General features: G+C 50.1%; 1 protein-coding gene across 1 annotated transcript in view; it reads left to right on the top strand.

Moving 5' to 3' along the window:
• Positions 1 to 2533: 2533 nt before the first annotated feature.
• The window catches only part of LOC142893123 (transmembrane protein 132C), a 107456-nt gene continuing 97870 nt past the window's right edge, over positions 2534 to 12119 (top strand). The window contains exon 1 of the mRNA XM_076033403.1: positions 2534 to 3330. Within this exon, the coding sequence (XP_075889518.1) occupies positions 3249 to 3330 (82 nt within the window). The 5' untranslated portion in view covers positions 2534 to 3248. The remainder of the gene's footprint in view (positions 3331 to 12119) is intronic.

Below are 12119 nucleotides of genomic sequence, written 5' to 3' on the forward strand. Positions count from 1 at the left end.
TCTGAAAGGCGACTGCTCCTCTGAACCCGGTCACGTTTGTGTGTTTGCTAAATCGAAAAATCAGAGCAAGTTTTGGCCGAGCGCACCGCACTCCCCTGTCGGGAAGTATTGTTATTGAAACGGGTTTTATCTCAACCTTCAGCTTGTGCTGAGCTCCCAACCGTCCCCCCCAAGACAAGACTGACTTTTTAAAACACGCTGCACCGTAAGACGACAGCGCCTTTGGCTCCTCCCGCTGCAGGGGCTTGGCCGCCGTTCCGTTGAAAACGTGCGACTTGTGTTGTTTAAAGATTTTGCCACGTAGGTGGAAGTGGAACGGGGTCAGGGAGCGAATCAAAACAGAAAGCGGACGGCAGCGATGCCGAAAAGCTGTTTCACAAAGCGTATTCATCTTCTCCCATCGCGTGACATCAATTTCATGGCAGATTTGAAGAAAAGAAAAAGAAAAAGACAATACAATCTTTGTGATGAATACCCTCCGCCCCTCTGGGGGGAGTAAAGAGTGTTTGATGGCTCCAGGCTTCCTCCAAAAGTGACAAGGGAATAACCTCTAAAGGGTTGAAGTGGAATAATAGTTTGCTATCAAGTAATCAAAGAGCCCGGTCGTGGCATATTTTCTTCCTGGGTGTCGTAAACTAAAACGAGACGCACCAGGAGGAGTCATCCCTCTTGATTTTTATCAGCGGGCCGAGTCTTGAACTATTTACCCTTCTCCCTTCCGTCCCTCGGCATTGGGAAAACTGTATCTGCAACTCTTGTTTTACTACTGTCAAGTTTCCTCCAAACAGCCAGAAAGACATTATTGGTTTTCTAAAAATTGTTTGTGCAAATATTACTTGTATGCTGCACGCTCGCTCAGGGAGAGGCTTTGTAAACACAAAACAGACAGAAATAAAAAAGAGAGAAAACCCCAGAGCCTCAAATCCCAGGGACCGTTGTGCTGGCAAGGAGGAAGTCATTAAGGCAAATGATGAGAATGATTTTTAAAACGAACTGATTGCGTGGGAATACAAAGAGTTGCCAAGAAAATACATGTCATATATATATATAAAAAAAGCAACGGGTGTTTGGGAGGAGGAATGTGAGTGAGCGACGCGACAGGAGGAGTGAAGGCCCGGTCGGCCTCATGGTGACTGGGTTGCTGGCTGGGATTCATGGGGGGCCGCAGCCGAGGCCCCGCCCACGACAAGCAGCCGCTAATTGAGGCGACTCGAGAAAAAGCTTTGAGGGACGGCGGCTCCTCCGCGACGCCCTCTGCTGTGGATGGGCCACTAGGGGGTGCTGTCGCTCCTTTATTAGCCGCCTGCACGAAGGCCTGGGCTCGAGAGAGAGAGAGAGAGAGAGAGAGAGAGAGAGAGAGAGAGAGAGAGAGAGAGAGAGAGAGAGAGAGAGAGAGAGAGAGAGAGAGAGAGACTCCATCTCCGGAAATCCTCCCATCGCCTCCGCCAACGGTCTGATTTGCAATTCAATAAGTCACAATGTCATCTCTTTAGCTGCTACACGTTCAGCTGACAAAGGCGACGAGCGGGAAACATCCTGTGGAACGCGGCGCCGAAAACCAGAATGTTTCTTCTGCGGTGCCCTTTCTTCTTCTCTTTCTTCTTCTTCTTCTTCTTTGCAGCCCCACTCCCTTCCTGTTGGTCCACGCACACGGGACCCACACATGGCACATGGCACATGTGGTGTAGCCACCGTGTGCGCACTAGGCGTCTGTGACCAAGGCCGTGAACCAGACCGAGGCCCGTGGTTGTAGTGAAGCCAAAACTTTATTTATGTTTATTTTAAAGCACTCGCCCAGTTTAAAAAAAAAAAAAAAAGGTTTTCTTTGGATTTTATTTTAATTTTTCAACGTGGTTTTCTTGTTCTTCCTTCTCTATCTTCCTTTTGAAGAAAATCAGCATATGTTTGATCAACAGCAACAACAACAATGACAGCAACGACAACACAAAAAAGCCCTCAATCGTTCTTTTCTTTTTTCTTTTTCTTTTTTTTTTTTTTAAAGGACTCCAAAATAAATTACTCCAGCCGCCATTGGCTGCCCAGACGCCATTCAAACCCCCAAATCCCGCCTTCACCCCCCTCCAACACACACACACACACACACACACACACACACACACACACACACACACACACACACACACGCCTCAGTCCCACAGTCTCGGCGCGCTCCTCCCGTCTCCCTCCCCCCTCTGCTCTGCCGGCTGGTGGAAGCGTCAGACCTCCTCCTCCTCTTCCTCCTCCTCTTCCTCCTCCGCCGTCCCTCCTCTCTGCTCCTCTCCTCCTCCTCTCCTCTCCGAGTGTACACAACCACTTCAAGTTGGGTCCGGAACGCGCGCACACTCGCATCCGACACGCGGAGCAAAAAGGAGGAGGACGAGGTGGTGGTGGGACGCAGGAGAGCGGACCGAGCTGCTGCTGCTGCTGCTGCTGCTGCTGCTGCAGGCGGAGCGGAATTTAATGTTGGATTCTGTTTATTAATATTCTGAAGTCGCTGTTGGGTTATTTAGTCCCCCCCCCACCCCCCCCACCCCTCCTCATTTCCACCGGAGGTTGACTTTGAAGGAGCTGATGAAGCGGACCTTTTTTTTTTCTTCTTCCAGAAACGGGATTGCGGAGTTGCGCGTCGACTCCGCTGCGCCGCGTTTAAACTTTTGAAGCGAGCAAAGTGTGCGGCAGGAAAAGAGGGGACACTTCGGATAAAGCGCGCCGCCGGACAGAAGCTCGGCGCGGGTTGGAAGCGGCTCGATCCATCGGTTCTGGCTGGAACTGGAGACGCACCGCAGACTTTTTTTTTTTTTTTTTTTTTTTTTGGAAGAGGGGGTTGAGAGTGGCGGAAGGATGAAATAAAGCAGCTCCTGCGACGGAATTGCCCATCGGGGACGGCGGGGGGGCTCCTTCTCTTTTTATTGCAACACTCCAGGAAGGATTTATAGTTGACGCCGAAGCTCATCCGCGCCGTGTCTCCCGGGTCAAGCGCAGCGAGGAGCGCAGTTTGATCAAATCTAGATTATTGATGGCACCGATGCGGTGGTGATCCGTCCGAGCAGGGGAGAAGAACGAAGGGGAGGGCAAGAGAGATAAAAAATTCAAAGATCATTTCCGCCTCGTCTTCGGCGAACAATTCCGGAGGGGCTTTTATCCCCTCCTCCCCTTTTATTTATTTATTTATTTGTTTAATTTTTTTTTTTGGCCCCCTCCTCCTCCTCCCCCAGCCCCCTGCACTCTCTCTGCCGGCGACGGGAGGGATGGAGACGGCGTGCAGACGAGACGCGCCGCCGGTGGCTGGAAGCCTCTGGAAGACCGTCTTTCTCCTGCTGCTGCTCCGAGGTAAGAGACGCCAGTTCAGGCGAAGAGCGGCCACAAACTTGTTGCCACTTTGAAACGTCGTTCGCACATGCACGTTTTTTTTTTCTTTGTATTTTAAATAAATGGCACATATTAATCAGTATTTTTTTTTCTTATTTTTTTATTTTATTTTATTTGTGCGTTTTGTTTGTGTGCTGTTGGGAGGAGGGTCCCTCTCTTCTCTGTCTGGCTCTTCCCGTTGGATGCATTTGCAACTTTTTTCTTGCGTTCATCACCACTGAAGAAAGCGTTTTGTTTGGGAAAAAACAAAAAGAAAAAAACGTTGCTCGCTCATTGCACGATTACAGCGAACACGGGCTGAAGTTGAGCGCCGTCTTCTCAACCCTCTCCTTGCTGTCAGAGGGCAAAGTCAAAGAGTAAAAACACTTACATACACACATCTATTCAGAGCAAGTTGCAAGAAGCTATGAACTAATAATAATAATGATAATAATATTAAAGGGATTTTGTTCGCCTGCAACAACGGGATCATTTGGCACCGCGCTCACAAATAAAAGTTGATCTGGTTGTGTCCCCCACCCCTGCCAAATCACCATCGATCAGGCCCACATTCACCTTGACACCCACTGCGTCCGTAGCGGTGAGCGTAATCTCAACTATTCCACTGAAGCTGAAGCGCGGAACAACAGAACAACAACGGAACAACAGCCGCGCCAGGAGTTCGCCTCTGGTCTCGTGGAAAAGCGGAAGTAGGCGACCAGCGTTCCCGAGAGAAACTGCATTAATGGGGGAGGGGGGGGATTGGACAGATTTTAGCCGTTTCTGTGAATCACGCTGAGTGATTGACGAGCTGGTCTGGCGCGTGACCCGGTCTGGAACCCCTCCCCACTCTGACTGAGATTGGAGGAGGTTCTCCTCTGACGCATGAGGTCATCTCGGCTGCAAAGTGAGCAAATATCCCGTCTCGCCTCGCCTCGCCTCGCCTGCCCGCCCGCATCAGAGGGCATTCAAGTGAAATTTATGTTAAGATGCGTCACACAGATGGCTCGCACTGTGGAGAGAGCGGAGCTGAGGAGGAGGAGGAGGAAGAGGAGGAGGAGGCGAAAGGTGAAGATCTCCACTCGCTCCGCGGGGCGGAAAGCGCTGACTTCACCACAACAGCGTCTCGTGGACGTCTGACTCCTTCAGTGCTGGCGAAGGGTGGGGGGGTGGTGGTGGTGGGATTGACAACATCCAACCTGCCACATGACATGTGGTCGCCGTTCCAGACGGCGACCACACAAAACCACAATTAAGGAAAAATAAATAAATAAATAAATAAATAAATTAAATGTTGGGGGCAACAGAACCTCGACACCCAGCCGGGAAGCTGCTGTGCCCTGATCGCGCGGCCGCCTGGTCCCTTCAGCGTCACAATCATTCACACCCCCGGCGAGTTGAGCGAGGGGTGCGTCGTGCGCGTGTTTAATCAGCTCCTATCGCTCACGGCTCGCCGAGCAGTTAACGCTCGGCGGCGGCGGCGGCAGCAGCAGCAGCAGCAGGCGGCTTGAGAGGCTGCGACGCACGAGCGCGCACCGTCAGGAGAGCGCGCGATGGGGTGGGGGAGTGGAGGTGGAGCGGGCGCGTGTGCGTGTGTGTGTGTGTGTGTGTGTGTGTGTGTGTGTGTGTGTGTGTGTGTGTGTGTGTGTGTGTGTGTGGTGGTGGTGGTGGTGGTGGTGGTGGTGGGGGGGTGAGTGGGTGCGAGCAGAGGCAGCGCGCTGGGAAACAGCTGTGGTCGACAGAACGGCTGAGTAACCAAAAGAGGAAGTCACACACACACACACACACACACACACACACACACACACACACACACACACACACAGACACACACACAGACAGACAGAGCGGTCCATCCCATCTTCTTGGCAGCCTCGGTGCAGTTTCAGTGGATGTGGGCCAAGCCGGGCTGTGAAGGTGCACCGGCCCTCCTCCTTCGCAGGAGTGGTGCCGACGACCGATCGCCCCCCCCCCCCCCAATCCCCTCACACGCCCGGCGTCGACCTTTTCACCCCGAAGCACACCTGCTGAGTGTCGCGTCCCCGTCGCCATCCGCCGCCGTCGTACTCTGTGTCTGTATTTTGTCGGCGCCGCTCTTGGGTTTCATTGAGTGTCATCATTAAGGTTTCCCTGTGTTTTATTGTTTCATGTCTTCAAAAGCTGAGCATCAGTGCGTGTGGTCCTGGAACGTCTGCCGCTGTCGGCCTCACGGGGAATTCCTCTCACACACACACACACACACACACACACACACACACACACACACACACACTCTCCCAGCAAGCATGCGTCACCTTTTCTTTTTCTTTTTTTGTGGAAAGATGAAAGGGAACCTGTTGCTGTTCTTTCTCTCTGCCAATCAGAAGACGTGCATCTCCTCTTTTCCCGTGGTTGCAGGCGTTCCCGCCTCGCTGCATTTTTTGTTTTTTTTTTGCGCTCGCTGTTATTGTTTGCAGTCATTCCCTTGAGTGTGTGTGTGTGTGTGTTTATGTGGGGGTCTCTGTATTGCACAATGTTTAGTGTATAGCTTGGCTGGGTTGATTTATTTTTTGTACAGAATTATTTCGCGAACTGGAGGGACGCTAAGATGTAGTGACGCTTCTGTCCACTAGAGGGCGGTAAGGGAATACTGTCGCCTAAAGGTGTGACGACGTGATTGAAAATGTTGTGCGTGTTGGATTTTGTCCTTCAAGCATCAGTCAAAATGGAAACGATAACGCCGCATTGACTCTTATTATTTCAGGTAACTTCATTTTTTTCCCACGTTGTTTTGCCGCAGCCCCGCTTGATTCTGACACATTTCTATCAGGAGCTTTTCTATTTTTTCTATTTTTTTTTATGGTTTATTGTTTAACAGCCTCATCACACACTGGGAAAAACCCTGTGTGTGTGTGTGTGTGTGTGTGCGCGCACCTTTCTGCCCGGCTGCACTTTACACTAGGCTGTTAACCTGCAGCAGAATGTCAGCACTATGCACCATTTGTCATGCAATGTAGAGCATTAATAATTCCTGACTGGAGGTCTGACTCTGCCTCTCTTCTGTCTGTGTTTCGAGGTTTCTTTCAGGATCATTGTTGGCTGATCAGTCGCTGGTTCGCATGAGTCACTCCCATGCACACACTGGTAGAGAGAGGCGCGCGTAGCGTCCACGTGCGCGTGCACGGACAACACACACACACACACGCGCAGATGGAAAAGAAAAGAGAGAGGGAGAGGGAGAGGAGAGGAGAGGAGGGGAGGGGAGAGCCTTCCTGTCATGGTGACAGCGGGAGTGGAGAGCAGGCGGTCCATCCCTCCTGGCTTCCTCTTGCCTTCAACCTGGTATTGACTTCAATGGAACTTTCACGTTCTGGTTATTGGCTGCTGCCCGTTTGAAGGAGTCCAGTCAACACAGACATTCATGTGCAGGCATGGGCAAACTACGGCCCGGGGACCATATGAGGCCCGCTGCCGTGTCTCTGTCCGGCCCGCGTGAAGCCCCACCCCAACGAAACTTTGTCGGCGCGTAACTTTGCCGAGTTAGCGTAGTGTGATAACGATAGCGTGCTGCCCCTGCCCCCCCCGCACCCCTGTCAACTAAAAAAAAAGCCGGGACGTTAGCGCAATCCAACCAGCAGCACCCCCGAGTACTGCGGGCCTTCAAAGACATATTTTTTTTTTGTAACTTTGCTTTTGTTCATTTTCAATCGAGATTACAGCACATGTTTTCTGATTTAAATGAGTTCAACATTTCATGGGTAAAATCAAATTGTCCTGATTGTCATGTTTAGCTTGAGTCAGTATATTATTAATAACGTGTGTATGTTATAAAGGAAAAGTTGAAACTCGCAGTTTCAGTACCCGATGCTTTCTTCACTTTTAATCCATTGGTTCTTATTAGAAGCCACTGGTCTTCTCTGTCCTTTAACAAGCACTATCTATCTATCTATCTATCTATCTATCTATCTATCTATTGTCCTTGCACACAAAAAACAAGGCTTTGTACCCACTGGTCCACTTCACCAGTAGCAACACAAGTACACTTTACGAGCAGATCACAACGGGCTGGAGTGGCTGAGATGATAAGGAAAATAATTGGCTCTCATCCACATAAAAGGAGGAGAGGGAGGGGAAGGGGGGGCGGGGGGGGGGGGCACCAAGTTTCCTTGTCAGCTCGCAGAGGAAGAGGGAGGAAGCGGCGGAGATGGAGAGATTAAAAAAAGAGACCGTTGTGCGTGTGTGTGTGTGTGTGTGTGTGTGCGTGTGTGTGCGTGTGTGCGTGTGTGCGTGTGTGTGTGTGTGTGTGTGTGTGCGCACGTGCGTGTGTGCGTGTGTGTGTGTGTGTGTGTGTGTGTGCGCACGTGCGTGTGCGTGAGATATTTCCGCCGTCCCTGGAGAGCGTATTCATCCTCTGTGTCCTCTCCTTCCTTATCACCTCCTCTCATCTCCGTGCCTCCTGTTTGCTGCAGGGTCTGGACATATTTACTCTGCTCTGACACACACACACACACACACACACACACACACACACACACACACACACACACACACACACATTATCCCTGACAGATGCAGCTGAGGAACGCAATATGACGGACGGAGCCGCGTTGTGCGATTATGCCGTTGTTACAGCCCTTTGTTGCCTGTAGAGTCGCTGGTGTGTTAATAATCAATCTGTGGAGTACCGACCGAGCGTCTTCTCAAAATAAACTTGTATTGACATCCCCTCCGTTTGCGTCTGTCCTATGCGTCGTGACGTTGAGAATCTGCAGGAGTCGACCGGCTGTGGCCTTGGAGGAAAACTAGAGAGTAACTTCAGTTCCACTCGGTTGATTCACAACCTTCATCCTTGAAGTCGGTTGACAGCGGTGGAACACACTTGGCTGTGCGTCCAAGAACATCTCACCGCTGCACATGCAGCATGCATGTCCAGGAAAAAGCCCAGATGGAACATGACAAAGAAAACAGTCTTAGAAAAAGGTGCAACATTTATTTACGAGCCGCTACTTGCGTCCTGCTTTTGTCACAACTTGAAAGGAAGCAGATTTGTTTGCGCAAATGGCAAGATCACCCTCGGAGGCGCCTTCGAACGGAGGCTCGGCAGGACGGATCGGGGGGAAATTCACGAGTCAAATCTGAAAATCTGAAAATTAAATTTCAGTGCACTCTTCTACCTCCTGCGACCGTCAGGCTGAGTTCCTGTTTGGAGAGCGCCGGAGCTGACGAGTTCCGGGAGATTAAACCGTGAGTGAAACAGCGGCGGCGGCGATGAAAAGATAAAATAATAGCTGAGGCGGTCCTCGCCGATGAATCGACCTTATCGCGATCGCAGGAGCTCCGCCGCAGCTGACGGATGCTCACGCTAGCGCTCCGCGCCTCTGATTGGGGTTAAGTTCCCGAGGTCACGCCGGCAGTCGGCTTGTTTCTTCTTTTTTTTTTCTTGCTGTGGGTGTAATGGGAGCAGGTTAATTACTCCACGCTCCTCTCGCGCAGTCGGAGCGTGCGAACGTGTGTCTCGCCTGAGTCTCAACTCCCAGCCGCTGACGGGTGCAAATGTTAATAAAAGACACCTCTGTGATGGCGCTGCGGATTTTAAGTCGTTTTTTTCACGATCCGGTGAACGGCGACGACACCGACTCCATGGCCGCTCTGGTGCTGCAGCGCCCTCTGATTTTAAACTTGTGTTTTCTTTCTTCCCTGCTTTCTTTCACAATGCGCAGAGCGTCACCGGACGCGATTAGTCCGACTCGGGCCTCTGCGTGAGTGCGTATCGGCGTCGGCGTTCCCTGGCACGACTCTGCGACCCTGACAGGGCCGGGTTTCAAAGGCCTGTCCGGAGGTTTTAAGGGTCTCGCTAATGAGCAAGTCATTTTCCCTCAGATTAGCATGAATAGGGGACTTATTTTCCCGGGTGTGTGAGTGCGCGTCGTTCTCCCTCCCTCCCTCTCTTCGCTTTCTTTGTGTGTGTGTGTGTGTGTGTGTGTGCGCACGCGCGTCAGACCGCCACTGAGGGTCTAAAAGTCACATCTTAGGGTTGAAGGCTGAGTTAATAAGCATTTATTCTTTTAATTCCCCCCTCAGCGTCGGCCGGCTGATCACCCAGGGCGCCGGCCTGCCAGTGTGTGTGTGTGTGTGTGTGTGTGTGTGTGTGTGTGTGTGTGTGTGTGTGTGTGTGTGTGTGTGTGTGTGTGTGTGTGTGTGTGTGTGTGGAACAGCTAATCACCATCATCGCCGCAGAGCGTTGTCTCAAAGGAAAACCAACAGGGGCAGAACTTCCCCTCTCTCACTAAATTTGGGCTCAACTGCTGCTAATGATGAGAGTGCTGCCATTTTAATTGAAAAAAAAAAACAAAAACCATTCAGTGTTAGCCAAGAGACAATAGTGAACACTGGAAAAAAAACTAAACAAAATGACAGTCAAACAAAGCAAAAACAAAACCAGTGTTGTTCCTCAAGACAGAAATTCAGTCTTTGTGAAAAAAAAACAAAAAAAAAAACAGAATCCAACTTTGATTTGTTGGATCTTTTGTTATCAGGGTTCGGGCTGCTTCAGACTGTGATTATGATCAACGCTGGAAGTCGAGGAAGCGGACTGCGCCATGATTGTATCATTACGAAGCCAAACTCTCAGTGGCCCTGTTCATTTATCAAAGCCAGAAAAAAGGTGTGCAGGTGTGAAACACTGACACGAACAGGACGGAGTGCCCGTCTCGTCTGTCTGCAGAGTTCAACGATGATGCAAACCTGGGGCTTTATATCCGCTCGGCGGCCACTTTGTTACTATTGTTGCTACGCAGCGCTGCTGAGATCAGCCCGATGGCTTGCTGTTATACTGAGTTGGTACTTTCAACACTAAACGTGATAGAATGTGGTGGACGCAGTTGTCAGTTGGGTGCAGAGCAGCCGCAGCTATTGATTCTCCTCTCTAGTTGATTAATCTATTGATTATTTTTTCTTTAGTCGATGAATGCATTTCTTTTTTTGTTTGATTCATTGGTAAAACACTGGAAAAAAAGATGTGTCTGAAAAAGGAAACTTGACCTTTATTCTAGAACCTGCTGAGACGGTAACCACTAAAATGTAAAAGTGGAAGAATATCTAAGAATATTGGCATTTATATGAGTTTCTTTTTTTATACAACAGTCCCCAGACGGGCCTGGAAACTCGTGTCACAATAAGTGTGCTTGTTAAAGACGGAAGCAGAATCAATGTTTCGCTGTAGAGAAATGAAGGAAACAAAGGTTTTCTTCAGGAAAATATTCAAATTGAATATTTTTTTTTAGTTGATTTGCGTTGTCGATTAAATCTGTTGAATTAATCAACACAAACAAATCATTACTTGATTAATAATTTCAGCTCAAGTAAACCAGTTTCAGATAAAAAAAAAAAAATGATCGGAATGTTTATCACGTTGCGAACACGACACCCTCCTTCATCCAATTTGTGTCCATACTTCCCCGTCGCCTGCGACTTTCTCTCATTAATCACCGTTTGATTTGCTGTTTGTTTCCCCCCCCATTACAGTGGCAACACTTAGCCAGCGATCTGCCCGCCTGCCTGCCTGCCTGCCTGCCTGCCTGCCTGCCTGAGTCATTTGATAGCTAATAGTTTATTTATGTCCTTTCATCGCAGCATTATTCTGTGTTTTTTTTTTTCTGGGACAAAACATCTGAGGAGCAATTACAAGAGGTTTAATGGGCCGGAGCTCAGCAGGCAGGCGGCGAGTTTCGTCTCCCCCCCCTCCCCCCCCTCCCCCTTCCTTCCCTCTTAAGCATCTCGCTTCTTTATTTAATCATTTCCATTAATTATTCCTGCGCTTAATTTTTCTGCTTCATTTTCTCTCCCCGTTACTTTTTTTTTTTCCTCCTCGGGATCCGACTCCGCCACTTTGTCGCGAGCGCCGCTCCCCGATCCTCCCTCTAAGACGCAATATTTCTCCTGTCATCACTTCCTCCCTCCTAAAGCCTCCTATCCCCTGTTTTTCTCCCTCCACATTTCATCTCCCCTCCTTCAGTCTCTCGTCGATATTTCCCCACCTGTCAGCCTCCCTCTTTCTTGTCCGACTTCCTCTCCCTGTGCAATCTATCCATCTCCCTCCCTCCCTCTCGCCGCGGCTATTAGCCCGCTCCTTTGTGAGTGCGCGAGCCGCTCGGCCTAAATGATTTTCTATTACCGCCGCCTGTTAACGGCGCTCCATTTGATCAGGCTAATGAAATTGAAAACCTACATCTCGGCCAAATTGATTTCAAACCTAAAGTCGCATACGGGAAGACGGTGGGTGGGGGGTGGAGTGCCGGAGTGTCGTGTGGCCGACCGCTAGCTATTCATTACCGCCGCGCGGCGACGTCGTTTAGCTCGTGCGTTGTTTTGGCTCTTTAAAGTTCGTTAAACTTGAAGCGGGGACGAAGGCGGAGCGCCGGCAAGGCGTCTGAAGAGTCTGATGTAATCTGCAGGTGGCATCGACTCACTTGGACACGGTGGAAAAATTCAGACAGGAAATGCAGAGTCAGTTTATGTGACCGAGAGCAAGTTTTCCCGAGCCAGATTTGACGTGGTGAACACCGAACTCGAGCGACGGCTGTTTCACGTTCACGGCGTCTTTTAAGGTTTCCCCCTAGCGTACATACGTCACATACGTCTTGGGCAAGTTTTGTGACGGCCGTGTGTTGGTGCATGTCCTGCACCCACTGTTTTCATTACAGGTGAAATTTTCAATATTTAAGAAATACAAAAATTAATGAATCGATTGGCCGGAAACGGCATATTTAGCCCTCTGTTTGCAGCCTCCAGTA

The sequence above is a fragment of the Nelusetta ayraudi genome, unplaced genomic scaffold, assembly GCF_046127955.1.
Source record: "Nelusetta ayraudi isolate G7.1 ecotype Tasmania unplaced genomic scaffold, CSIRO-AGI_Nayr_v1 ptg000041l, whole genome shotgun sequence".
In the NCBI taxonomy this organism is placed as follows: Eukaryota; Metazoa; Chordata; class Actinopteri; order Tetraodontiformes; family Monacanthidae; genus Nelusetta; species Nelusetta ayraudi.